This window comes from Hypomesus nipponensis, chromosome 9 (genome assembly GCF_054491055.1).
Source record: "Hypomesus nipponensis isolate SF chromosome 9, ASM5449105v1, whole genome shotgun sequence".
Taxonomy (NCBI): domain Eukaryota; kingdom Metazoa; phylum Chordata; class Actinopteri; order Osmeriformes; family Osmeridae; genus Hypomesus; species Hypomesus nipponensis.
The window spans coordinates 17,100,113-17,127,721 of record NC_140369.1 but is presented as its reverse complement, the minus strand read 5'-3'; the positions used below and the strand labels follow the sequence as shown (position 1 = coordinate 17,127,721).

Sequence of the window (27,609 nt, the reverse complement as noted above, 5' to 3'; positions counted from 1 at the left end):
TAGAAGTGCCCTAATGGCTTTGGATAAGGACCTCATTAACAGAAGACCTGAGCATTTAGCTCTCGTCAGACTGCTCATTTTGTATCAATTAGCCGTAGAATAGACTGTGCTGAGTGCTGTGTATTGACTATCAGCACGGTCTATTGTCAGTGTGACCCTGGAAGTTAAGATGTGGAAAGACATTGTATATTTCTGTACAACAGAAGTCAAGATGCATTCAATTCCTACAATCGTCTCTCACATTCGGACAAAAAGGTTCCAAAAATCACACGGGACCTGGGCTTGACTGCGTGCCAACAGCCTAAGAACCTTGTGTATTGATTCCAGAGTGCACTTTAGGAGCAACTGAATACCCCATCAGCCCTCCCTCTCATCTAAAATGTTCTCCAGGATCCCAAAGTAACAGAGATATTGATTTTGCTGCTATCATCTCATTATGATGTGCTTTATTACACTCTGGTTATGCTCTTTATTGTTTTTGAGTCAAGTCTCATATCTCATTCCCTCTCTGAGCGCAGCAGAGATGACCGGAGGAAAGCTCTGGATCGATGTTCTCGGGGATTACGTCATCGTTTAGATGCTCTAATCCAACTAGATGCCCTGGCTCTCTGACAGAAACCATCGGAAACCAGAAACCCCTCTAAATCATTGATGTGTGTCTGGACTACAGTTACAAAGAACCTTCCTGCCAAGGACTAAAGTGTGCAGGAAAACAACTGATTGTAAACACGAGTATTTGGTTTGTCCTGAGAAGTTTCCTTTCATAAGGACTCTACGGCAATGCTTTTTTAGATTGAACTGAATAAACGTTATACGTCTGTTGATCGTTTTGTCGCTAAATGATAACCAGTCCATGTATAGACCATCCCCCTTGAGTTTAACATGGATGGATGCTGTGAGTCAATATAGAGAAGTCCCCTCATGTGGGTGGGAGAGTGTCACTGTATAACTTTACACCACTGGCTTCTGTTTAACATGGCAGAACACCAGATGGTCTAGTTGGCCCTGGAGGACCTGACGGCTGGTCTTTAATTTAATGTTTTGTTTTCCATCAGAGTGATGTGAGGAGGAATAGGCCCAAAATGTCCATTTCAAACATATTTCACTACTGTAATGGCATGGCATATTGAAAGTTGTGCTATCGGACACAAAATGAGAACCCCCCACCCCCCCTTCCCCCCAAATGTCCAAAGGTGTGCTCATTTATCTATTTTAAATTGCAGCACTGAAGCAATAAAATACTGCAGTCCCAATTTCTCTCACCCAGCACACGAATCGTTCCGCATAATCAAGCATATCCAGCGATGACATCAGAATGGACGGAATCCAACAGTATTGTCACTATACTCTCATACCCCAACAGGATGCATCATCTACTGTGGAAAGAGTCGAGAAAGGTTGGATGGAAGAGCCACAGAGCTGGATAAGTCCTTGTTACTTATTAATGTGGCAGGGAGAGCCCAAAGTAACCTGACACGCTCACACGTATTCACTTTAATGAGATGTTAAATTCCTTCCACAGTATTTCCTGTGTGGTAAGATCACACCAGCAGCCAGCCAGACACTCAGCTGACCAGGAAGTGTTAATCGACTCTGTCTCGTCCTCTGCTGTTTAGATTGGGCCATTTAGATATCTGAGAAATACTATCAGTCTCTGAACCTCGGAGCGAGGGCATTGTAATACATCCCATCCCATAAGGGAAGCAACCCTTTTTTTAATGAGAAACTTGCCCTTGTGACATTAGCCATGCAGTCAACCAGTCTCCAACCTGCTGGCCCTCAGGGAGTCATGGCAGCACAAAAAAAAACGGAATCAAACTGTAATGAAACAGTGTATATTTTCACCAGCTCGTCAATCAAGACAAGGGGATCTGAGGCATGAGCGAAGCTAATTCAGGCATGGCACTCGGGCAGCGCGCGTCATCCGCTCGTTAACTACACCTGTGTCAGCCAGCACAAGCTCATTGGGCCACGTCCGATAAGGCGGCATTACGTAAAAGGCCGCGCGGATACGCACACACTCACCCCCCAATGCTATATGATCAGTGCTGCTGCCGCCCTCCACCAGCCCCTTCTCCCCCATGCTGCCTGTATGTTCTATCCATCAGGGGGATTATATCTCCATTGCTCCCTGCCTCATATGTCATGTATGTATGTGTCGCATCGAGGAGGCAGGGAGTGCTTCCCTTAGAGCATCCACTCCTCCAAAGTATAAATTGTACCTATTTCTATGTCTATGGTCATCAATAAATGATCAAATCTAATACGCGAGTGTCTTGACTGAAATGTAGTAACTGCCTGGTGATGTCATATACTGTAGAGGCCACGTCACTGGCAGTTAAATTGAAAGTTGACATTTCATCCACATCAGCCTCATCTGTGACAGGGAGGCAGGCAGACAGAGAGAGAGACAGAGTGAGAGCGAGAGAGAGAGAGAGAGAGAGAGAGAGAGAGAGAGAGAGAGAGAGAGAGAGAGAGCGAGAGAGAGAGAGAGAGAGAGAGAGAGAGAGAGAGAGAGAGAGAGAGAGTGAGAGAGAGAGAGAGCGAGAGTGGGCACATTTGCACGTGATGAGAAGGTGCCCTCATTTGTTGACAGACAGATCAGGAAAAAACTGTGCTCTGCGTTCCATGTGATCATTAAGGGCTTCCTGTCTGGTTTCCCTCGCAGGAAAGTGATTGGATTCTGAGGGGAACATCTCCATGGCAACCGGGCCCTTTGCCCCTTCTCCCATGAAATGTCTTCAAATGGCTGCAGTGCACCTGAAAGTGATACTGCTGATGCAAATAAGGATGTGCATGTGTGCATGTGTGTGTATGTGTATGCCTGTTTTTGTAGAAGAGTAGATGTTCACTTTTTCATGTTTTGCTTGTCGTGGTAATTGAATGTATCTATTTCTGAGACCAACAGCAGTGACATTACTTTATATGTTTCTTAGAAGTGTTTCTACCTACCAATGCACACTCACACTGTCAGAATAAGATCTGTTGTCCATCTGTAGCCACGAAAACATGTTTGGCTGTGAGCAGGGTGCCAGATAAGGAGATTTAGCTACATGAGCTGTGTGAATGTGTGAGTGTGTGTGTGAGTGTGTGTGTGAGTGTGTGTGTGAGTGTGTGTGTGAGTGTGTATGTGTGTGTGTGTGTGTGTGTGAGTGAGTGTGTGAGTGTGTGTGTGAGTGTGTGTGTGAGTGTGTGTGTGAGTGTGTGTGTGAGTGTGTGAGTGTGTGTGTGAGTGTGTGTGTGAGTGTGTGAGTGTGTGTGTGAGTGTGTGTGTGTGAGTGTGTGAGTGTGTGTGAGTGTGTGTGTGAGTGTGTGAGTGTGTGTGTATGCCATTGTGTATGGCTGTCATACCCAGGGCTTACAGCAGGCCACACATAGGGGATCTGCAGCTTTTCCCAGGGGGCTCAAGGTTGACTCATCAATTCTGTCAGCACTCTACCAAGACTGAAGTCTGCATTAAAGACTAAGCTGCCATTACATTCTCAGTCACATAGATGAATGCTCCATTCACTAATTCACTTTTTGGAAGCCAATGAAAACATTCACAGAGAGGGTTAAAGCTATATTTTGCTCTCTTTCTTTTACTCTTCAAACATTTCAGGTGTTTTTTTCTTCTATCATTCTCATATTATATTTTAAGATATATTAATGTGACTTAACTGTCCCAGCATGGTTTATCTTTTCACAGAAACCAGTTTCAGGCAGGATCAGGGGATCAAGTCTCAGGGTGTGTGTTTGGGACAGAGAGACTGACAAGCCTGGAGAAAACCTGAAGGCCCAAGCCAGAGACTGAGACCTGATGGTTCAGTCGTTCTTGCCTAAATCCATGAGTCCTCACATGAGTTGCTATGAGGACCAGTTAAAGAGGCAGATCAATATTTGTATTTCAAGGAGCTCTCCCGAACTGATCCGGAGACATTCTGTTATGGGAAACGATTGCAAAGGAAAGGTGTTTCTGTCGACTGTCAGCAGAACCATTAGCAGTGAAGATGTCTCTTTTTGTTCACAAACGCACATGGTCACTGGGGACTGTTGGGTCGTGTACATGGCAACGCTGCAACGGTTCAGTAAGCAGCAAGACCACCCACAACAGTTAGCTTTGTTTAAAAGCTCCACCACATCAAGTGTCTTCAAGACAAACTCCAGGGATGTCTGGATAGCGTTGTTCTGTCCAATGATTCTTGAGTTTGAGCTTGTCACCCATGGCGACCCCAGGATTTCTCCTACCTCAGGTGTAGTTCCTGTTAAACCATTTTATTGCCACTGAGCATGCTTCCTGTCAGGAATCCATGAGGGCTCCATAATGATACCGGGCAGCACTCCAGAAGCTGTTGATGACATCTCAACCAGGGCTGCACAGCACACAGTCTGCACACAGTCTGCCTGTGACAGGCTGCATTCATTCACACACTCATTCACCCATTCATTCACCCATTCATTCACCCATTCATTCACCCATTCATTGCCATCCCCATACATACAAACACACACACACACACACGCACAACACTGCGGCAGAACTAGCTCTAGCAACTCTGACACAATGTGGTAAATGAAAATACTGGGATTCTAAAGGTACAAGACTCATAGGAAGGCTAACAAGCTCGTCGAGTCTCATACAGGATGTGCTTCTTCACCTTTGCTCTGGAAGATTTCTTCCCTCTTGCAATCACCCGCCGTTCTTACTTCACAGTTGACTGACATTGACAGCGCGAAGCAATGAACTAGATAGACGGCGAGAGAGAGAAATGTAGACATGGGTCCAACACATTAGTCTGTGCATTGCCTGTGTTGTGGATTGTTACGCCTGTGTGGGTGTGAGTGTATGACTTCTGCAGCCACCAGGGGTCCTGGGGCATTTGCCAAATGTAACCATTTTCACTCAACTGAAAGCATTTTGAATCCTACTATGTTGCTACAGATTAGCAACAAAGAAAGGTGAATATGTCTGTGTTTCATCAGGGTATCAGATATCATTGGGTCTGCACGGTCTTCCCCCTGAGGGGGACAGAGCTGTCTAGATCCCTAACGCACAGCCTCGCTCCTGTGTGTGACGGACCTTGAGCCACTGATGAAAGCTGTGTTCTGTCTGAGCACTGGGGAACCAAGCAATGAACCACCATTCACTCATTCATGTTCTGAGCCATCGTGTGTGCTGGTGAACCGCTGAATCACTTCCCCCCCCCCCTTGTGTTCAGTTGCCAGGAGCATTCAAACATTGTTGCACGTGGCTCAAATGAAGCGGCGCCACTAATGAAGCATATCTCTGATTGGCCCTCTTGGCAGCCATGACACCCTCATCTGTAAGAGTCTGCTGTGTTGTTGCAGCCTCCCATCACTCTGTCAGATTAACCAATAGTCTTCCAGTTAGATTTCCCCGATTATTCTCTTGTGGCCTAAAGTGTCGGAACTTCCTGTGCCTTTTAATTAAAACTTCACGTCCAATTTAGGTTGCTTCCCATAAGAAGAGGCCATGCAAACATGACAATGGCTTTACTGACTGCTTCTCATTTATAACAAGGTCTCTCTCTCAGCACTGCTCATGCGGATGGTCAGTATCTAATTCCCCTCCTGCAACAGAGGCAGTGGCTGGAGGCACAGTCAGAGGCAGAGGTAGAGGCAGAGTTGGATGAGTAGAGATAAATGGGTAGAGGAGGCAGGGTAAAGTAGAGTGATAGGGGCAGGGTAAATAGGCGGTGTAATTATTGAGGTGAAGGGAAACAGTTTGAGCTGTGCGATGCGGTGTATTCATATGATTGCAAGACACACACGTAGTAACAGATGTCATAATCACGTAGCAATGCCGTTATGCTTACTGTAATAATCGGAGTACAAATGTATTATCGGAATTGGATCAAAAGCCCAAGCCCAACAACGTCAGTGCCGTAAAGTCACATTCTGATGACAGCTATCAAAATATGTGACCTATTGTGCCCAGGTCTAGATGTTAAGCAGCGCAAAATGTTACACTTGGCCAACATTTGCCCACACCCAGGTTCGAACACACCACTTCTGACATTTCAAGCCTGACCACTACCAGCTGTACCAACGGAAAGCTGGCTAATCACTGGAGCGGGTGGCCTTGAACAGGGAGGTCACATATTCCAATGACAGCTATCAGAATACGGGACATCTTGTGCACAAGTCTAGATGTTGACCAGATCAATGACTCTTTCGTGTGTCCCTGGGAAGCTTTAGGCCACTGTTTAAATACAGCCCTTGCTGAGGGCTGGGTATGATGTGGATGCGGGGGTGTTGAAGTGACATGTATTGGGTTCTGGTTGGATGTACTTTGACACACTAACAACCCGTGTTTAAACTCTATGTTTGTTTTCGGGGTGAGCCATCACACTACTGCTGCTGCCCTGGAAACGATCCACAAAATGTATTTTCACATTATCATTTATGAATGATTATTTGTCACTCTTTGATAACTATATTTACTCAGCAATTCTGCAACGTCTGACAGTTGAACAGTGACAGGCCTCCACTATGAATGTACACTGTTATCTAACAGGACTTATCAATGGACATGAATGAAATAGGTGAATTGGTTCACATCCGCATGATATAACGGCATAATCATTGTCCAAGCCATGGATCCTTTGTGCCAAAGTAAAAATACCTCAGAGTAAGCCGCTATCTCAGGGTTTTAGTCCCTTTATCAAACCAGCCGTCCACTCTTTGTCTGTTCTCTCTCTCTCTCTCTCTCTCTCTCTCTCTCTCTCTCTCTCTCTCTCTCTCTCTCTCTCTCTCTCTCTCTCTCTCCCTCACCCTCTCTCTGGACTGTCAGCAAGGCACAAGGTCATTTCATGAAAAGCCTGCCCGTTATCTCAGAAAGATTAAGCAGGGGGTTCTTGTCTCTGACTCTTAATCTGGATGGGTTGGTGGGTGGGCGCTGGTTATGTCCAAAATGCTACAGTTGGGGGAGTGCAGAGTGAGTTCTGTATGTGACAAAGGCCATGAGTCACCAGACGTATGTAACTTAATCACCCCCCTTCCACTTACAGTGTCTGTCTCTTTGTAAAACTGAACTCTTTGGTCCTGGATGCAAAATGATTGTTATTGTCAGTGTTTAGCAGCAGTTGTCCAAACCTTTTTATTGTATCCTCACCAGGATTATACAGTGGATATGCAAGCACTGGCTTGCTAATTTGTGTGCCCTCTAAGAAAGACAGCTGAATGCCATTTAGGGAAGTTTGTAATGCAGAGTTGTGCATTGTGTGTGTGTGAGATGTGTGTGTGCGTGTGTTTGTGTGTGGGGGGGGTCTGTCTGTTTCTGCCAGCTGGGCCACTGCGAGTAGAAGGGTTGAGGAAGGGAGAGATGGGACAACAGAAGGGCAGAATGACTCACTAGTTCTCTCCCTCCATTCTTCCCCCCATCCTATGTCCCAGCAGTACCAGGGCCCTGATGTTTCATGACAGCGTTCGCCGAAATGATCTGTTTTCATTCATCCTCTTTGAACCAATGGAAGAACCTGTGTATGAATTTTTTTTTGTAAAAAAGTGACACATAAACATTGATCTGAAATATGCTACAGTGTGTGCATCTGGAATGAAGACACACACACTCCACTCACACACACACACATAGGATAAAACCTGCAATTCAATTAACTTCCAACTTACAAAAACATATACAAATTGTGTGTATGTGGGAGAGAGATAAGACATAGAGACCGGGAAAGGAAAGGACAGGAAAAAAGACCATGTGACTTGTCCGTCTTGTCAGCCACAGCCTGTGACACCCAGCATGGAGGCTGGTGAATGTCAAGTGTTGGAGACTCTTTGAGGAACCCAGGGAGAAGCCCAGGGGTTGGGACTTAAAGTGTTGACAGGCTGTCGATGTGTCGTCGACAGCGATTGTGGAAGTGTGTTATTGACCCAGAAACACCTTGCAGATGGACCCACAACAAAGTTTGTTTTTGAGGCGTTTTGTTGCGCTACAGTACCTGCCAGAAAAGAGAAGATTCCTCAATGTAAGGGCCCTTATTGATGACTGCCAGGCGATGTTCTGTTCTATATCCCTGCATGTACCAAAACATTAGCAGAGTCTAAATTAACTGGAAAGCAGATGAAGAATGATCATACTGGACCACACATGATCAAATGAAATCCCACACCAACAATGTGCAGTAGGCCGGCTGCCTTTGACGTAGACAAGCATAAAACAATAGACTCTATTTTCCAGTAATCTAAAGGTGAACCTTCGTAAAGGGATTTTCTTCAGGGAGAATTTCCGGGCTCTCACAGATTAAAAGACTGGGAAAGGAGGCTGTGGTCTTGAGCTGCTTTCTGTGCTGTCCTCCAAGAGTGTACACCATGTGATGTATGCTATAGTCCCAGGGTTATTTGTTATGTAATAGAATGGAATGGTGAACCCTTGACACTTTTTCACAAGGGGGAGGGAGGAGGTTGGCTCCTTTTAACAGGAAACACTGCCAAAACAGCTGGCGTGGAGGTGGATTGCTTCGTACTGTTGATGGATTTAAAAGCTCCAGTTACCCTTCGTGTTCAAAGAAAGATCCTCTTATTCAATGCTGATTAGTCACAATTGAAACTACAGTGGTGAATACGAATGATGTCGCATTATAAAGGCAATGCCCATCTTGTTGTAATCGTTGGCAGGAGAACACATTTGCAACAGAGACATTACAGGGCAAACACTCATCTTCATAATATATATCACTTTCACATGCTTTCCTATCACCTTTGTTCAACACTAGCATGTGTTTAATATGACTCTGTTAATGAAGGGATCATGGACAGAGTGCTGTTGCTATATATAGTCTTATCTATGGGCTTGGAATATCATTTTAGTGAGCTGGCTGTGTGTTCAAGGAGTGATCTAAATATAGGATGCTGCGTGATTACTTCAGCTTCAGTGGAGCACCACCACAGATTGAGCTGGAGGAGCCGGAGAGAGGAGAGGAGGAGGAGATGGTCACGAGCAGGCTCACAGAGATATCCCAGGGTTTGTCACTTCTACTCAGGAGCTGAGGCAGAAAGTCACATGGCTCCTCATCAAACCACAACACAGGGGAGGGGCTGGGGGGGGTCTCTCCATCCTACAGTCATTTAAGTAAATGGAATGGGTTCTCTTCGAAAAACTTGAACTGGAGGCTGAGTAAACACATAAGAGACAGGTATGCTTGAATGCCTAATTGATTTTGTATTTACCAAATCATGTACAATGATTATGCAAAATGCAATACCTGTCTGTCTCTCATACGCTCACACACACACAGACACCTGCATGCACGCACAGTCAAACACTAATAATGATTAAGAATACCTTTGTAAATAAGGTAGTCAGACAGTGACACCTCCTGGATAGTACTGTTGAATTACAATAATATCGTCAGATGGCTTCTTGTCCATCTAAACCAGGAGCGCCGTAAAGGGGGAAAAAGTTTGGACAATTCCAAGGGCTGACTGACAGGGGCCCCCCAAAAATTAAAAACGAACAGCTACACTTATTTTATTTATTTATTTATTTATTTAATTCCGGGCGGCGCCCCTGATCTGAACTGATTCATATCGAGTGAATTGAGCTGAAAGTGAGCAAGCTAAGTGCAAACCTGATTACTTTTTGCTTGGAGGGTCAATATTGGATCCCTTTAGTGACAACATTCGCTACGGGTCGAACATTTTTTATATCAGGCTCTCATCACCCGAAGACATAATAATATCCAATAGATGGCAGTGTCTACTTATTGTTCTTTACCCTTCCCCTTAACTAGGCTGGGTATTTCTCTTCCGGGTCACGCAAGTATCTTCCTCTTTCGGTTGTTGTCTAGTACGTGTGGAAGGTAATAGATTTCACTCCTTTGAGTACCTTTTAAATCAGAATTAATCCTTCGTTCTGTGTTTTCTGTAAGATCTCTCAATCGATGTGTACAACATAACGCCATTTTATCAACCCAGCCGTATAAACATTTAATGATTCGTTATCACTGATTTGCAATAATTTAATATTTAGCCTTGCCTGCATTTCTGTCCTGCAGTATAGGCTAAAAGCGTCAGCTAAACATGCATCAGCCTGAATGAACATGCCGAATGATAGGAACTTTAAAGTCAACCTATGCTGCATAACAGCTTTTATTAGTACACGTGGGAGAAATCCCATGCTGTTATTTTATAAGTAGATCGTTCTGTGTCGACCTAGCATTGCTCTACTTCCAGTTCGTAGAAGTATGGATGCTACAAGCTACGATGATAGCTTGGCTATGTTGCAAGTGACCGAACGCACTGCATTCACAGTAAAGTTTCTCAGTACCTAGCAAGATACTCATCTTTAATTTCTGTTTCCACAGATCACAGAAGTTGCAATGGCAAAGTCAAAGAATCACACAACCCACAACCAGTGTGAGTAAATGAACGGTTATCTTATAAGACAACGCTATATTCCAAATATTACCCATTTATGTAGAACATGTTCTGCCATAGTACCATACCTGGAGCAAAAATTTGAAATTGGCAATCTGAAAGACTTGTCAGTTAGCTAACTGACTTGTTTTTGTTTCCTTAGCCCGCAAAGCCCACAGGAACGGGATCAAGAAGCCCACCTCTCACCGATACGAGTCTCTGAAGGGGGTATGTATAAGTCCTTCGAATGGATGCCTTTCCCAATATTTTGTGTTTGCACTGGTTGCAACGTGTGAGCTGCTGTATGAAGAAAAGTTTATTGAAATGTTGTAGAAAGCCTGTTTTTATAGCTTGTTTTTATAGCATTTAGCTCAACTTCAGAAAATCTAGTTTAGATGATTTTATCTTCTGCAAATATTATCCATGCCGTTATTCGAGGTACTCATCATTACCATTGTGCTTTGTAGTAGCATTGGCCTTGTTATCCTTTGTCATGCTAAATATCTTGATTGAAGTTGTCATAGTGTTGACAGGAGGAACGCCCCTGACACATGTAAAAAAGCAAATGACACATACCAGTGATGGAATGAGTCCCCCCTTTCCTACAAGTTGTTTTGTATGTTTGTCCTGAATGTTTTTGCCCTTGCTGAACTTAAAAGATTGGTTGTTGGTGTTTGTTAAAATCGGTACTATTGGTCATAGATTCCATTTGTAGTTATAACATTTAAGGTATTTTTCGCCAGGTGTAAGGACTGTAGATGGCTCTAAACTGGGTTATATGTTCCTTTCTCACATCTTGTTAAGTCTGTTATACCCTGGTGTTTCTCCCTTGAGTTGATGACAAGTCAGTCATCCGGGTGCGCACCAATAATCTAAATTGGGTGGTCCCTCGCCTTCAGACAGTGTTGTCAACAAGCAGTTGTTTTATCAGTAGTGTCATCAAATATACTTCTGCATGAAGATCAAGACTAGTATTGTATGGCCTAACGACTTTATGATTTCCAGTGTTTCAAGCCAGAATTGAAACATCAAGGGGAACTACAGTTTGATTGGGATTAGTCAAATCTAGTTGTGTTAGAAGAATACCTCCTTTAAGATGGAGCCTCACACTGATATACACCTAATATACTTACGCCCTCTCTTGCAGGTGGACCCCAAGTTCATGAGGAACATGCGTTTTGCCAAAAAACACAACAAGAAGGGTGCCAAGGCCGTGGCCCCCAAAGCAGTGGCCCCCAAGGCAGAGGCTCCTAAATAGTCAGCTCGAGGATCCCTGTTTGTCCTTGTTCCATAGACTTTGTCATCACAATAAAGCTATGCTTTGTTAAAAAAAGAAACATGGATGTTCTGTATCTCCTGGTGTATTGTTTAGGTCATTATTCTTTGGCATGATTTAGGAATAAGAGGCAGGAATAGCCCAGGTTGTATGGAGGCTATTAAAAGGCACTGGTGGCTCCAGACCCTTGCATTCCGGGGCTCCTCCTCCCCAAAGCGACAGCCCTGTACAGTCACTGAGCAACAAATATGACTGCATTCCAAACGGGGCTGTTAAATTGATCCCCACTTTGTGTAAACATTGACTCTAAGGCGGCTCTTCAGTTCGGTTTATACACCCAGGCAGGACATTCACATGTGATAAATTATCTGCAGACTGAGTCTCTTGCAAATCACCAATAACATAATATTGAGTATTGTACAGCCAGTACTCATGTCTTGTTTCAATTGACCTGTTGCGTAACCGTAAATGGTATTTGAATGGTATTACATTAGAAGGAATGCAGGAAAACAGTTGATCGTCTATACACTGGTCTCTCCATCCTTGTGATTAGTATTGTTTGAACTTCAATATTAACGTACATATTGAGTCGAGCATGTCTAAAACTGAGCCGCCCACTTTTTTTGCTTTCTCATACCTTGTTCTATCCATAGCCATTAGACCCCAGCCATGCATGTAACAACTGCTATGCTATACACTTTGAAGGAGCTTTTCTCTGACATGAGCTCAGGGCATTGAGAGGTCATGGAAGCCTAGACCATGTCTGAATATTTCAGAAGTGATCTACTGTCACCAGAGAAGTTGCTAATGTCTCATCTCTGCTTTAGTAAATATGTACACAATTATGACTCAAAGTTGCCATAATTACTTTATAAAAGTATTTCAGGGATTACAAATTTGACTCTTATGGTATTACACATGAATGAATTGAGATATTCTTTGGTGTTCTCTATTCAACTCCTTTCATGAAATCCAAAAACTCTGGAGAAGAAAGAAAAGATTGAACATTTCAAATAGGCAAATTAGTGACTGGTGACTACCATTTAATTTTTGGGCTTAATTTTACCATCATAGTCGATCCTCCCATCATTGTTCTTATCTCCATCCCTCATCAGTTCCTCCAGGTCATCCTCAGTGATGCCCTCGCCCGTTGCGTCAAGCATTATCCTCAACTCCTCCAGATCTATGTAGCCATCTTTGTTCCTGGAGATGACACATTTAGAAAACAGAACTTAAACATATGTATCATTGCAGTTTCAAGTAGGATGGTCACTGCCAGGTTATAGCGGTTCATGTTTAAGTTCTAGTTTCATTTCTAATGTACTTGTCAAACATTCTGAAGAGGTCAGCCAGTTCCTCCTCAGTCTTCCCTTTGCTGTCATCCTTCATGCATCTCACCATCATGACTAAGAACTCGTCAAAGTCCACTGTGCCACTACCTGCATCAAATACATTTTCAACTGTCAGTGAGAAACACCATTTGATATATTGTTGAACCTCATTTCTTGTTACATAATACAGTGTATGTCATCTGTGAGTAGGCTACCATCCTCATCGACTTCCTTGATCATCTCCAGCAGCTCTGCAGGTGTGGGCTTCTGGCCCAGCATCCTCATCACCTTGCCCAGCTCCTTGGTACTGATGCAGCCGTCCTCTGCATCCTGGACGAAGATGTCAAACGCAGCACGGAACTCTACATCACACAGGAGAAATAGCTGTTGCCTCTCAGACAGGGAAGGAAAGTCTAGTGTTTCCGATAATTCAGGTTGATGTTGTAGAACTGTACAGTAGCTAGGAGTGCTACATATCATATCCTACCATGTTTCTGTTCCTCTGTCAGCTGCTCTACCTGTGAGAAAGATGTGACACAAGCTTGAATCCCATGTTGACTATCACTATACACCTTAACAAACTTAAACAAATGTGCAAGTACAACTCAAATGCATCTATCAGAATGACATTCTCAGTGATGAATGCTTGTCACTGAAGTATCCACATTTCCGCACCATGTGCTTTGTTTTGTCATCTTATAAGAGCTATTTACACTGAAAACAATAGGGCAATAAAAGTTTTAATAAAGACCACTATTGCTCACGTATGGTTTTGGCAAAACAATGAGAAGTAATCTTGATAAAGCTACCAGGAATTAATATTAGAAACAGCTGCTTGTGCAAGAGTCTGAGCTCAATGCTAGATCAGACTCGGCTCCAGAACGAATTAGATGGGTGGGCATTTTTTTCAAAGGGGGGCACGCATTTACAGCGCATGTATGAGAGTCAAAATAAGAGCAGTCTACATATTCTGCAGGAAAGTGTAGCCATCTTGATATGTAATGTATAGCCAATGCCAGTATTAAATGAATGTCGATGAGAAGAAAAATTGAGTCTGGACAACGTTTCTCTTTTGGCACACAAACTCATGTGTCGTAACATCTACAACAAACGGTCTGTCACCGTTGGTCAAAACCCCTGGTAAATACGGTCTGGGTACTGCAACACATTTGTTTGGATGGTTTATCCCAAGATCATTTGGGGCCCGGGGGTATCTGTTCCAGGACAAGATCAGCCGTAGCGCTAGCCTTGTCATCATTTAAGGACAACTCAACTAGCACTAATGTTATCAGACAGTATAGCAAGTGGACTATAAACTCATATTTTAACAGAAATGAACAAGCAGTCTCAGGTAAAAGCAATGAGACAAACTGGAAAATGTTCAACTTACTGCTGCTTTGTAGATGTCATCCATAGTGAGAATCTGAAAAAGAACAACCACACACTCACACACCCAATCACTCACACTTGGGTCAACCCTACGAGAACAAGATGCTGGTTGTGTGCTGACATTATATACTACAATTCATGCATGGAAAGCCCCACCCTCCGAGTCTAATAGCCTATGGCCTTTTAAATGGGATGACAATGAACAGCATGAATTACTGTATCACTGTTATCTTTTTTTCCCTCATCTTGTTTTTATTATCTTACCAACAAATGTGCTCTTAACTTAAACTTAACATATCTTCAGTGGGATACTGCTCTAATTAACGTTTGAAGTACATTTGAAGTATATTTGAATACTAGAGAGGGTACAATTTCTGGGGAAATTGTGATGTGTGTTGGCGGCTGCTGCAGATGGGGCAGTAAAAAAAACAAAAATCTTTCTTTTACTATAACACCTCCTCACCTATGGAGTAATGACTATTCCCCAAGGCAGAACAAATTATTGTTAGACAAGTTTGAACTCATATAACAAACCCCAAATGTTTATTCTTACTTATTTTAGTTTTTGCCTTAGGGCAGTTAAATTGGTCCCCAGTTAGTGTAAACATTGACTCTGCCTAAGGCGGCTCTTCAGTTAGGTTTATACACCCAGGCAGGACATTCACATGTGATAAATTATCTGCAGACTGATTCTCTTGCAAATCACCAATAGCGTAATAATGAGTATGATTATTGTACAGCCAGTACTCATGTCTTATTTCAATTGACCTGTTGCGTAACCGTAAATGGTATTTGAATGGTATTACGGTAGAAGGAATGCAGGAAAACAGTTGATCGTCTATACACTGGTCTCTCCATCCTTGTGATTAGTATTGTTTGAACTTCAATATTAACGTACATATTGAGTCGAGCATGTCTAAAACTGAGCCACCCACTTTTTTTGCTTTCTCATACCTTGTTCTATCCATAGCCATTAGACCCCAGCCATGCATGTAACAACTGCTATGCTATACACTTTGAAGGAGCTTTTCTCTGACATGAGCTCGGGGCATTGAGAGGTCATGGAAGCTTAGACCATGTCTGAATATTTCAGAAGTAATCTACTGTCACCAGAGAAGTTGCTAATGTCTCCTCTCTGCTTTAGTGAATATGTACACAATCATGACTCAAAGTTGCCATAATTACTTTATAAAAGTATTTCAGGGATTACAGCTTTGACTCTTATGGTATTACACATGAATGAATTTGGTTTTACTTTGGTGTTCTCTATTCAACTTCTTTCATGAAATCCCAAAACTGTTGAGAAGAAAGAAAAGATTGAACATTTCAAATAAGCAAATTAGTGACTGGTCACTACCGTTAAATTGTTGACCTTCATCTTACCATCATAGTCGATCCTCCCATCATTGTTCTTATCTCCATCTCTCATCAGTTCCTCCAGGTCATCCTCAGTGATGCCCTCGCCTGTTGCGTCAAGCATCATCCTCAATTCCTCCAGATCTATGTAGCCATCTTTGTTCCTGGAGATGACACATTTTGAAAACAAAACTTAGACATATCATCGCAGTTTCAAGTAGGATGGGCACTGCCAGGTTATCGGTTCATGTTTAAGTTCTAGTTTCATTTCTAATGTACTTGTCAAACATTCCGAAGCCAGACTGAGGAGCCAGTTCCTCCTCAGTCTTCCCTTTGCTGTCATCCTTCATGCATCTCTTCATCATTACTAGGCACTTGTCAAAGTCCACTGTGCCACTACCTGCATCAAAGACGTTTTCGACTTTCAATGAGAAACACCATTTGATATATTGTTGAACCTCATTTCTAGTTACATAATACAGTGTATGTCATCTGTGAGTAGGCTACCATCCTCATCGACTTCCTTGATCATCTCCAGCAGCTCTGCAGGTGTGGGCTTCTGGCCCAGCATCCTCATCACCTTGCCCAGCTCCTTGGTACTGATGCAGCCGTCCTCTGCATCCTGGACGAAGATGTCAAACGCAGCACGGAATTCTACATCACACAGGAGAAATAGCTGTTGCTTATCAGACAGGGAAGGAAAATCTAACTAGTGTTTCCGATAATTCAGGTTGATGTAGAACTGTACAGTAGCTAGGAGTGCTACATATCATGTCTTACCATGTTTCTGTTCCTCTGTCAGCTGCTCTACCTGTGAGAAAGATGTGACACAAACTCAAACAAATGTGCCAGTACAACTCAAATGCATCTATCAGAATGACATTCTCAGTGATGAATGCGCGTTTGTCATCCTGTAAGAGCTATAATACACTGAAAACAATAGGGCAATAAAAGTTCTAATAAAGAACACTATTCCTCACGAATGGTTTTGGCAAAACAATGACATGTAATCTTGATAAAGCTACCAGGAATTAATATTAGCGACAGCTGCTTGTGCTAGAGTCTGAGCTCAATGCTAGATTCAACACAGACTATACAAAGGAAACCGTGTAATGCAATACACACATTGGTCATGCATTTAAGGTCAGCAGTGAATGTCCTGGCAATAATAGATGTCACACTCGTTCATACTTTTGTGGGAGGGGATTGTCACCTGTAGCTGTTGTAAGCCTTATTTACAACCTTGTTTATCAACCTTGTCATCATTTATATGTATCAGAAGGAAAACTGAATCGAGCACTAATGTTATCTGACAGTATATCACTATAAACTCATATTTTAACAGAAATTAAATGATAGTCCCAAGTAAAAGCAATGAGACAAACAAAAAAATGTTTAACTTACTACTGCTTTGTAGATTTCATCCATAGTGAGAATCTGAAAAAGAACAACCACACACTCACACACCCAATCACTCACACCTGGGTCAACCCTACTACAACAAGATGCCTGTGCTCTTACCTTAAACTTAACATATCTTCAGTGGGAATCTGCTCTTATTAACGTTAGTTTTGAAGTACATTTGAAGTATATTTGAATACTAGAGAGGGTACAATTTCTGGGGAAATTGTGATGTGTGTTGGCGGCTGCTGCAGCTGGGGCAGTAAAAAAAACAGAAATTTTTATTTTACTATAACACCTTCTCACCTATGGAGTAATGACTATTCCCCAAGCCAGAACAAATTATTGTTAGACAAGTTTGAACTCATATAACAAACCCCAAATGTTTATTCTTACTTATTTTAGTTTTCGCTCTACATTCTTTTCTACTTTAGTTTTGAATGATGCTAATGTAACCGTGACTTCAGTCTGTATTGTAAAATAGCTTTTATAAGTTGCCAATTTTGTTGTATTGTAAACATTGAATCAAGCAATATAAAAACCTTTTTGTTTTACTTTGTATGATACAGGTTAATATTATTTATATTCTTTGTCGCTTCCTTCCTTTTTTGGGAAAGAAAGTTTACTTTTGACACCAAATTAACAATAAATACAATTTCTCTTCAAACCTTTATTTTGAAATGTTTTCAGAAATCAACCGGAAATGTTCTTTTTATTTTTTATGGAGGCGTAGGTTCAATCCGTTAGCTACGTTCAGTTGCATCATTTCCTTTTTATGCCCCTCTATTGGTAGCCGGTGACAACACATGTGAGTGTCTTCAATTAACATAGAAATCATCATATCTGAGAGTTATTAAGTATAGCTAAGCATTTTTATATATCGGCACATGCGTGCGTAAGAACGTTATGCCTTGAGAACGTGCTGTAGCCATTCAAAACTTGAAATTGACTTGCTGGCTATTTAGTTAGCTGCTAGCTCACTGCATATTAGCTAGTACAGTTAGCTAGACCAGAGCCATTCTGATCCATACCAAAGATACGTCATTCCTAGCTCGGAATTGGAAATGAGCAATACCTATAGATAGCAAAAAGCTACAGTGTAAATATAAATTGGAATGTGGTATTGACATTCAACAGGACCTAAAATATATTGTGTAAAATTTGCACAGATCTGTGCGGTTTTTCTAAAGTACTGTCAATGTTAAACATTTAGGGTCCAAAAGCTTTGGAACTTTGTGAATTATTGGCAAGTGACAGTGGGTTGTACTTCAGCTAAATTGTTTTAATTCCTATTTCAGTTCTCGTCCATTTCACATAGATAGAATATATCTTGCTCAAACTCAAAGACTGTATTGACTGATTGATTTTCAGAGACCATGGTAGAGCCAGTTCCTGATTCCATCAACTTTCCGTCTGAGGAGGAGCGCATTCTGCAGTTCTGGAAGGACAGAGATTGCTTTCAGGAATGTCTGAAACAATCCAAAAACAGGCCAAAGTAAGTAGTGAATCAGTCAGTAAGAATGACTTCAGAATGACTATACATGAGATTCTGAGATGTCTCTGCTGGTCAGAAGATGAATGTACAAATTGTGGATGCCAAGCAAACCATACACCAAAGTCCAGTTTTCCCATCTAATGGTTCTGTCCCCCTATCCAGATATACCTTTTATGATGGGCCACCATTTGCCACTGGCCTTCCCCACTACGGCCACATCCTTGCTGGCACCATTAAAGACGTTGTCACCAGGTTTGCCCACCAGAGTGGTTTCCATGTAGACCGCAGGTTTGGCTGGGATTGTCATGGGTTACCTGTGGTAAGGGTCGATTTGAGTTTTAATTGTAATTGGAGATACAGATTGTGTTTGCCTACAAATAGGGGTGGTGGGCTATGGCATATCCCGTCTAGAATTAGAATGAACAATTGATGTATTCTACATAATGCAAATATAAGAGTTGCTAAATTCTTGGATGGTAGCGTTTCCTTGAATTAGTTCATTGCCATAGGATTCAAGTTTGGTTTTTATAGCATTCTCTATATTAAACCATTGCCATAAAGCCATAATTCTCAACTGTATGGATCAGAAACATGTCCTTACCCAAGTGCTGTTATCGTATGTGGAAGAGGTGGTTCACCTGTTTGGAAGTTCCATCTGCTCCTTACAAATGATAACAGCACAGCTGATCTCTGTCAGGCAAAGAGCTCTGAAAATATTGTGCTCCTTCTACTGTCCTGTGATTTCAACTGAGACCCGAGTTCCAAATGACAATGCCAGGTCATTCCATCTGTGCGATTCAATGCTCCTGTCATCTAATAACCCCTAGGAATATGAGATCGACAAGACCCTGGATATCAAGGGACCTGAGGATGTGGCTAAGATGGGTATTGCTGAGTACAACAATCAGTGCAGGAAAATCGTCATGAGATATGCTGGCGAGTGGGAGGTGAGCAGTTCTATCATTAGAGAATAAAGAGATTCATAGTGAAGAGACATAACCTACTACATACTCACTGCATGCTTTCCATTAACGAAGCTGCTCTAATTTGACCGTATTATCCCCCAGACGTCGGTGAAAAGAATGGGCAGGTGGATTGACTTCAAGAATGACTACAAGACTCTCTACCCATGGTTTATGGAAACGGTCTGGTTAGTGAACATAAGAATTTGCACTTTAGAGAGTTGACCGGGGTTGTCCGGGCATTGTACAGTATGTATTAGAAGCTTTCCTAGAGAGACTCCTATGTGTATTGTCCATTGCCTGCCATCATTGTCATGTTTACTTTAGGGATACATTGATGTATTTGCCCCAGGTTCATATTCCAGTAATACTGATGATTTAATATAATCTGAAATACTATTATGGCCCACCACCTCTGTGTTGCCCCCCACCCCCCTAATCCAGGTGGGTTTTCAAGCAGCTGTATGACAAGGGTCTGGTCTACCGCGGGGTGAAGGTCATGCCCTACTCTACGGCCTGCAGCACCCCCCTGTCCAACTTTGAATCCAACCAGAACTACAAGGTAGACTCATCCATGCAGTGTCTTTAGTGAGGTGTCGTTTGATTAGGAAGGAATATCGGTCCAACAAGTTCTTCCTCCTCGGAAGAACTGTCAGAAGTCGCACACTTGTGCTTGTACTTCTTCAAATCGTACTTCTTCAAACGTGTACAAATCGACGACAATCCGAACGTCGTTATTGCTTCTTGTTAACTTTGTTCCACTTCAGCTCAGACTGTGGTCTTTCATTCACTTATATCGACACTGAATTGTGTCTCGGTAAAAGGTAACCCAGTTAAGCACGGCTATTTGGTTTCTTGCTCCCAGGATGTCCAAGACCCGTCTGTGATTGTGAACTTCCCCCTGCTGGAGGACGAGAACGTGTGTCTCATCGCCTGGACCACCACCCCCTGGACTCTGCCCAGCAACCTGGCTCTGTGTGTCAACCCTGAGTTCCAGTACGTCAAGGTCAAAGGTTAGACACAGATTCCTCTGTGAACGTCATTTTTCATTAAATGTAGTCATTTAGCAGACGCTCTTATCCAGAGGGACTTACAGTAAGTACAGGGACATTCCCCAGAGGCAAGTAGGGTAAAGTGCCTTGCTCAAGGACACAACGTCATTTAGCACAGTTGGGTTTCGAACCAGCAACCTTCTGATTAATAGCCCGATTCCCTAACCGCTCAGCTATCTGACTCCCCATGTTTATCTGTTTTGGGTAGTGAGTGTTCACAAAGTACATGGGCTAGTTGGATCACATGTCAGGTGGAGGGCAGAGGTGACCCACAGGGATGATGGGTTCGTGGGCTTAGCTTGGTGCTTTTCAGCTTTTTCTTAAAATCCCAGCCTAATTAATATCACACATTCCAGTAAAAAAACAAAACTGATTCGGTTGGTTTTACCGTCATGCAGTGTAAAATGCAAACACTGGATCCGGTGAGGATCTTACAGGATCATCATTTGAGACCCGATTGCCATGAGTCTATCACAGGTCGTAAACAGAGCTGCATTTAATTCTCGGTGCAAATGATCACCCATCTTGATGCTAACTTGGCCTCAACTCCCATAAAGCTGGGACTGAAATGTGAAACATGGACGTTGTCAAAATCAGGCCACTTAAAAAAGCCCCGCTGCTTGTTCAAATAAAGACAAATACTCCAGAGAGGGTTATTTTTGTTACTTTTCTTTTTGGACTTTAGCTTTGGATCTTTGTGAAAATGGCTGGCATTTCAAAAAGGTGACCTACTTTCCTGCGTCCGTGTCGTGAACGGATGCGAGCTGCAGGGGCAGCGTTGCCTCACGGGCGGCGCGCCACGCGCATCACTGTCTGTGGCGTGCTGCATGGACGAGCGCCTTAGAATACCAATGAACTCTCTCTCTGTCTCTCCTACATCAGTCTTTCCCTCCCTCCCTCCCACCCTCTTTCTCTCTCACTGCCCCTCTGCCAGTTTTCTCTGCGTCGATGCTATCAGAGCCCTGCCTGCCTGCCTGCAGCAGCCGGCCTGGGCTGAGAAATCATTTCTCGTCCCGCTGAGGGGGAACTGCCATGTTTTATTGATACAGCCTCCTCTTCCAGGGCGGTTGGGTTTAGGCCCCGTTATTCACGTCTGATTAGAAGGCTCCTCTGTCGTTTCCTCCTCTGCCTCTCCTCCACTCCCACGGGCCAGGGTTGGAGCCGTGAAGCCGCTTTCGCCCTTTTTAAATGGTATCGAAACGCTGCATTATTTAAGAGTCGTCGACCGACGGTTTTTGCACAGGAAACCCAGTCGGAGAGAGCAGTGTTTCCCCGAGTCGAACAGACCTGGGGGCATGTGTGTTTTTTGGTCCTCTGACCTTGATGTCTTTGGTGTTTGAATCAAACGAGGCCTATTTTCTATCCATAGGCCATCTCGGTTTACAACCAAGACAACTGGGAACACTTCTAAAATGTGCTTGTCCAGGTTGTGCACCTCTGAACATACATATAGGGATATACACCTGGGTACAGCCAAAGAACTTATACCGACATCAGAGTGTCGCCTCTTGTGCTTCCGTACTCTTCTTTGGTATAGGTCAGTGGTAGAGCATTTGACAGCTGTTCCCGAGGCTGCCGGTCCCCTTCTGAGGGGAAAACGTCCTTAGAAAATGTCTCGTGAATGTTTCAAGTTTAGGTCCCTCTCACGCTGCTCTCTCCCTGTCTGCCCATCTCTGCGCTTGGTGCCGTCTCCCCGTGTCCCAGACAACGCCACCGGGAAGGTCTACATCATGATGGAGGCAAGGCTGGGAGGACTCTTCAAGGCGGAGGACGAATACACCATCCTCGACAAGTGAGTCCTCAGAACCCTTTACAATCCTCGACAAGTGAGTCCTCAGAACCCTTTACAATCCTCGACAAGTGAGTCCTCAGAACCCTTTCCGCGCCCCTCTCCTTTTAAGGCTCAGTCCAGAATGTCCACCGCCGTTTTAACCCCCCACCCCCACCCCCACCCCCCACTGCATTTGAATGAAAGTCAGACGTTGCTCATTGACGGGTTATTCCGTCCAATCCAGTGTGGATCGTTATCTGTCGTTGGTTGGACGTTTTAGGCGTTGTTCTCTCAGCGTGTGTGTCTGTATACCTGGTGACGTCCCTGTTCCAAGCCAGTCTCCCTGGAGAGGGGAGATAAGTGACACGAACAGAAGCACACCGAGGGATTATATCTAGACGCATTCCTGGACCGAGTATCGATCAGTATCGCTCTGGGTTGGGTTGCTGTTCCTTGGGATTCTCGGTGCTCTGGAGAGGGGATCAAAGATAGGCGTGTGTGTAGGAGGAGCACCATGTTTTATCCATTTGGAAAAGAGTTTGGTAGCCAACGATTCCTTTGGTATAGGAAGCCAATGTCGTGAGAATTTGTCAAATCAAATGAGTGTCATATACCGATGGTTGAGATCAATACATATGACCGGTTCATAACGGACTTCTGACATCATGTCAAGCTAGTGAGCATGGCTTTAAAGGCCTCGAAAACGTGAATTTGACTGTCCAATTGCAATTTCTTGAAGATAATCAGGTGTTCTCGAATGAGCGATGGGCAATGGCAGACGTTCCAGAGTTTGGTTGTTGGAATGCACCTCAGTGATGGAAGGAGTCTTCTCATCAGGAGTTGAGTTAGTCTGTACTCACTGGAAAGACATTCCTTATTACACAGCTCACTGGCTAGTATTGGAGCAGGGAGAAATGGGGGTAACAGATTAAGTGAGGTATGTCCGTTCACATCCCAGTCAAACTAGGTCCAAGGGCTATTAAAGCATTGGAGTCTACCAGGGCTAGAAATAATGGGGATTTAAACAATCCTAGTGGAACAGTGTTTGAAGGAAAAGTTGATTGTTTTTTTTGTTCCGTTTCTTTGTGCGTGTGCGTTTTTTCAGATTCCCTGGGAAGACTCTGAAAGGGAAGAAATACAAGCCCCTGTTTGATTACTTCTCCACCAAGGTGAGAACGTCACCCTCATCCCAGGTCCTAATGACCGCGTACATCCATGCGCTGACCTTCAACCCCTCACCGGTGACCGACCTGTTGCTACCAGGCAGCGGCAGGCTCAATGTTTAACCTCACTTCCTCCACTCATCAGCCCCATAGTTGATGTTGTGTTTTCACTGTGGTCTCGGTGCCCCCTCCCGTCCCTGCAGTGCCAGGACAAAGGGGCCTACTCCGTGGTGACGGACAACTACGTCAGAGAGGAGGAGGGGACGGGGGTGGTCCACCAGGCCCCCTACTTCGGAGCTGTGAGTTTCCCCGCGCCGCTGCGTTTCGCTGAGCCCAAATGCTTCTGTAGAGACGTACCATCGAACGAGGAAACTGCTCGTCGACCACTTGCCTAAAAATGGAGGATTCGTCAGGTTGTAAAAAATAAAAAAAATCTGCGATAGAAATGAATGTGACCGCTGCCAACGGTAAAGGTGTTGCGCTCTGCCAGACAGAAGCTTTGAGAATACACTTAGTGTCAGCCTACATGCTTCCTGTCTGGAGCTGGTGCTCTGGAAAGCTCTAGAACGCTTCCCCTTCTCCTGGATGTTGTGCTGCAGCAGAGCTCCCGCAGCAGTGCTCCTGCAGCAGTGCTCCTGGAGAGTGCTGTTCTAGTTAGTGCCAGCGGAGACACTGCCTGGGGCCGGGTCGCTCTCATCACAGGGCACCCTGTCTGCTGCGGAGGTCCTTGTCAAGGAGAGAGGCTGCTCGCTGCTGGGAGCTTGGAGATGGAGAGAGACAGAAACAGGATGAGAGAGACGGAGGGAGAGCGACACAGGGAGAGCGACACAGGGAGAGCGACACAGGGAGAGCGACACAGGGAGAGAGACGGAGGGAGAGCGACACAGGGAGAGCGACACAGGGAGAGCGACACAGGGAGAGCGACACAGGGAGAGAGACACAGGGAGAGAGAATAATAAAGCTAATATAATAATAATATAAGTATAATAATATCATAATAATACTTACAGACTTACAGGGACTGACAAACTGACAGAGAGCTATAGAAAGTGCTAGAGCACTTCGTAGAGAGCTATCCTACAAAACAGGTTGACCAGGCTTCCATTAGTATTACCAGCATCATGTTATGGGATTCTGGTGTATCTATAAACTAAGAGTTCTAACACACACTTGATAATATATTAGGTCAGTGTGTGTGCGCATTTGCCTTGCTGACTGTGTCAGCGTATTTATTTATGAGATGAAAGAGAAAGCGGAGGCATTTTCATCCATCGCGGTTAGAAAATGTCTGCCAAGCCTCAAGATGCCCTGTGACAGTTGAGTCAATGTTCTCAAAGTCTTTTTTTCACACAACTTCAAAAAACAGCCCCAGAGTCAATGAAGTGCATTTTTGCAGGATATATAATTTTACTCTGGGAACTTAGGTTGATGATTAACATTAACAAGTTAACATTAATGGGCTTTCTCTGTCTCCAGGACGATTATAGGGTCTGCATGGAATTCAAAATTATCCAGAGGGATGATGCTCCTATCTGCCCTGTGGATGCTTCCGGATGCTTCACTGCTGAGGTCACTGACTTTGCAGGACAATATGTGAAGGTAAGTGTACATCTAAGATTAATTTCAATCAGGAGGGCCTTTGTTTTCAATGCAAGTCTGTCGTCCACTTAATTGTTTTAAGTTGGGAGGAGAGAGAGAGAGAGATCGAGAGCAAGAAATAGAAGGGGGGGCAGAGAGACAGAGGGAGATACAAAAAACAGCGGGAGAGGAATGGAGAGCAAAATAGAAGGGGAGGGGGAGGGGGAGGGGGAGAGGGAGAGGGAGAGGGAAAGGGGGGGGAGGGAGGGAGGGAGAACAAGATACAGAGAGAGAGAGAGAGAGGATGAAAGAGCCACCCTCTGTCACCCGGCCCCCAGGACAGCCTGCCTGCGCTCCCTCCACCCCAGCCTCATTACAGGGCTGCTCCACAGTCTCTAGCCTCCCCAGGCTCCCAGGTGGCACCTGTGTCTGCTGACGCCAGCCAGCTGATCTGTTACCAGCCCAGACACGGGTGAACTCCACTCTGAATTACAGAGTGTAATAGCTGCTGTTCTCCCAGCCAGCCAGTCTGCCAGCCAGCCAGCCACCACCAATAATTACCTCTCTGGTGGTAGACTTAGGTCTAACCTAGAGGTTTAAACCTCCTAGGTTTCGAACGGAAGGACAGTTACCTTCGATAGACAACCTCAAATAGTTGTGCTCCTCGACGACTGTATGCCTGACGAAGCACACGTTGAGGACGCTTGGTTCGGAGCGACTCCGAGCTTTTCACAAAGACCCGTGCCAGATCGGGTGACAAGCTTTTCAAGCGTGCGTCGTCGCTCCCCTCCCCGAGCTGGTGCAGCGTAGCGTCCAGCCGGGAGTACTGTGGGAGGGGGAGAGGGGAGGCAGGGCCGAGATCCGCTCCTTCACATAGCTTTGGTAGGTTAGGGAAAAAAGGCTCAGGAAATCAATTATGCATGAGACAGGAAGCCAATTGAGCTCCAGTTTGCTGCAAGGACACCGCGGACACGTTTCCATGAAAGTGATTTCATCAGACTTTAGTGGAAAGTCCATTTCTTAATGCCACAAGAAAAGCGTGACCAAATTACGATATGAAACAGCATTGCAGCGAATACAGTAAAAACAAATGAAATGAAATTGTGCACCCACGGGACTAATTCTGTTTGTCGGGTCACAATAACCACGATGAAGTATGGCCGAATAAGCACCCTCCCGATGATGTACAGCATCTAGATCCAACGGTAATGATCAGTCACATGTCAGGTCTTACTGTACAACTGTTGTCCTTCTCGTTCTCTCTCTTCCCATGTTGTTTTAATGTGTAACTTGTATAACTGCATGCTCTTATGGGTCTTCCCTTTTGGCACTTGTTTAGGTTTTTCACAATGTATGCTTCATGTTTTGGCTACTTGCGATGTTTGGGACTATCTCGTTGTTGTGACCAGTGACCTATGCTCTTTTGTAAAGCTCTCTCTTGGAAGTCGCTTTGGATAAAAGCGTCTGCTAAATGAATAAATGTAAATGTTCCCTGGCGCCAGAATGTCGGTATTAAGATGACGGTTTTGACGTCTGCTGTTCGATGAGTTTTAGACTGCGAGCGACCGGGCCGATGCGTTGAGCAGGATGTGAGTGACCCGTCTCTGCCTCCCCCCCCCCCCCCTCCCCCCTCTGCAGGATGCAGACAAAAACATCATCAAGTGGCTGAAGGAGAAGGGCCGCCTGGTCAACGCCAGCTCCTTCAAGCACAGCTACCCGTTCTGCTGGAGGTGAGCGATGACTAATTTCTCCGACACAGACACCAGGGAGACTTCGGCTCGGCCCAGAAAACGGGTCTCTGCCAGGCCCCATTCATAACACCAGAACACTGTATCTACTGAGCAGGGCGTATCCCCCCTCCCCCCCCTCATCAGGCCCCCTGTACATACCTCCTTACACCCCCTCCAACCCCTCCCTCGGCCCCCCAGAACAAATCTTCGCATTAAGTCAGTGAGGAGGGATTAAAGAGGAGCTGACAAGGTTTCTCCCCCCCCCCTCCCAGCCCTCCTCTCCTTCGGTGTAACATTAGCATGGGGAGTCAATACAGGGTTGCTGCCTCAGCAGTGGGCCCCACCACAGAGAACGGCCGGGCCAAGGTCAGCGGCCGCCCCCCTCTCTCTGGTGCCCCGGCCGCAGCTGCAGAGGGACCTGACTGGGTTTAATGAGGCTAACCTCCTGTCAAGATGGGGGAAACATGTCCACTTCACCCAGAGCTCTCCTCGCTAAGACCCGGTACCATCTACCAGCCGCCGGAGACTTCCGGGGACCGAGGAGACATTCTTCTTCCTGGCACACGGCAAACCTGTTGTTCTACATTCTAGTCCTGACCTTCTTTTCACATTTGGCCGTCACTCATTATGCAAGCTCGGTTGCTACGCATAAACACTTAAGATACTGTTTAGACTGCCTTGCTGATACCCTCCCACCGCAACACACGTGTGTCCTCTGACTTCCTGATTATCTGGAC

The 27,609-nt window shown here is 44.5% G+C and overlaps 4 protein-coding genes across 9 annotated transcripts in view; 2 read left to right on the top strand and 2 right to left on the bottom strand.

The window, feature by feature from the left end:
* Positions 1–9,720: 9,720 nt before the first annotated feature.
* Positions 9,721–11,705, top strand: rpl29 (ribosomal protein L29). Its single transcript, XM_084704391.1, has 4 exons — positions 9,721–9,812; positions 10,317–10,368; positions 10,532–10,596; positions 11,516–11,705. Exons 2-4 carry the CDS (start codon positions 10,332–10,334, stop codon positions 11,624–11,626), a joined length of 213 nt encoding a protein of 70 aa, XP_084560517.1. The 5' UTR covers positions 9,721–9,812; positions 10,317–10,331; the 3' UTR covers positions 11,627–11,705.
* Positions 11,706–12,500: 795 nt separating this feature from the next.
* LOC146273272 (troponin C, slow skeletal and cardiac muscles-like) lies at positions 12,501–14,498 on the bottom strand. Its single transcript, XM_084704385.1, has 6 exons — positions 14,366–14,498; positions 13,463–13,493; positions 13,191–13,337; positions 12,969–13,083; positions 12,711–12,847; positions 12,501–12,625 (listed from the first exon to the last, which is right to left on the bottom strand). Exons 1-6 carry the CDS (start codon positions 14,387–14,389, stop codon positions 12,594–12,596), a joined length of 486 nt encoding a protein of 161 aa, XP_084560511.1. The 5' UTR covers positions 14,390–14,498; the 3' UTR covers positions 12,501–12,593.
* A 935-nt stretch (positions 14,499–15,433) lies between these two features.
* LOC146273271 (troponin C, slow skeletal and cardiac muscles-like) lies at positions 15,434–17,717 on the bottom strand. Of its 5 annotated transcripts, XM_084704387.1 has the most exons (8): positions 17,518–17,717; positions 17,242–17,375; positions 17,125–17,157; positions 16,501–16,531; positions 16,228–16,374; positions 16,000–16,120; positions 15,748–15,884; positions 15,434–15,660 (listed from the first exon to the last, which is right to left on the bottom strand). In XM_084704387.1, exons 3-8 carry the CDS (start codon positions 17,146–17,148, stop codon positions 15,635–15,637), a joined length of 486 nt encoding a protein of 161 aa, XP_084560513.1. In that variant the 5' UTR covers positions 17,149–17,157; positions 17,242–17,375; positions 17,518–17,717; the 3' UTR covers positions 15,434–15,634. The 5 variants fall into 5 exon arrangements, with proteins under 5 accessions (XP_084560513.1, XP_084560512.1, XP_084560514.1 ...); XM_084704386.1 differs by having other exon boundaries at positions 17,242–17,717; XM_084704388.1 differs by lacking the exon at positions 17,242–17,375 and having other exon boundaries at positions 17,428–17,717.
* Positions 17,718–17,826: 109 nt separating this feature from the next.
* Positions 17,827–27,609, top strand: part of iars1 (isoleucyl-tRNA synthetase 1) — a 31,241-nt gene continuing 21,458 nt past the window's right edge. For both annotated transcript variants that reach the window (XR_014766603.1, XM_084705311.1), the window contains exons 1-12: positions 17,827–17,929; positions 18,493–18,616; positions 18,779–18,935; positions 19,444–19,563; positions 19,684–19,766; positions 20,023–20,140; positions 20,444–20,591; positions 22,335–22,422; positions 23,507–23,570; positions 23,768–23,863; positions 25,041–25,163; positions 26,781–26,872. Coding sequence is in view for 1 of the 2 variants with exons in the window: in XM_084705311.1 (XP_084561437.1) it covers positions 18,498–18,616; positions 18,779–18,935; positions 19,444–19,563; positions 19,684–19,766; positions 20,023–20,140; positions 20,444–20,591; positions 22,335–22,422; positions 23,507–23,570; positions 23,768–23,863; positions 25,041–25,163; positions 26,781–26,872 (1,208 nt within the window). In the remaining variant the exon portion in view is untranslated. The remainder of the gene's footprint in view (positions 17,930–18,492; positions 18,617–18,778; positions 18,936–19,443; positions 19,564–19,683; positions 19,767–20,022; positions 20,141–20,443; positions 20,592–22,334; positions 22,423–23,506; positions 23,571–23,767; positions 23,864–25,040; positions 25,164–26,780; positions 26,873–27,609) is intronic.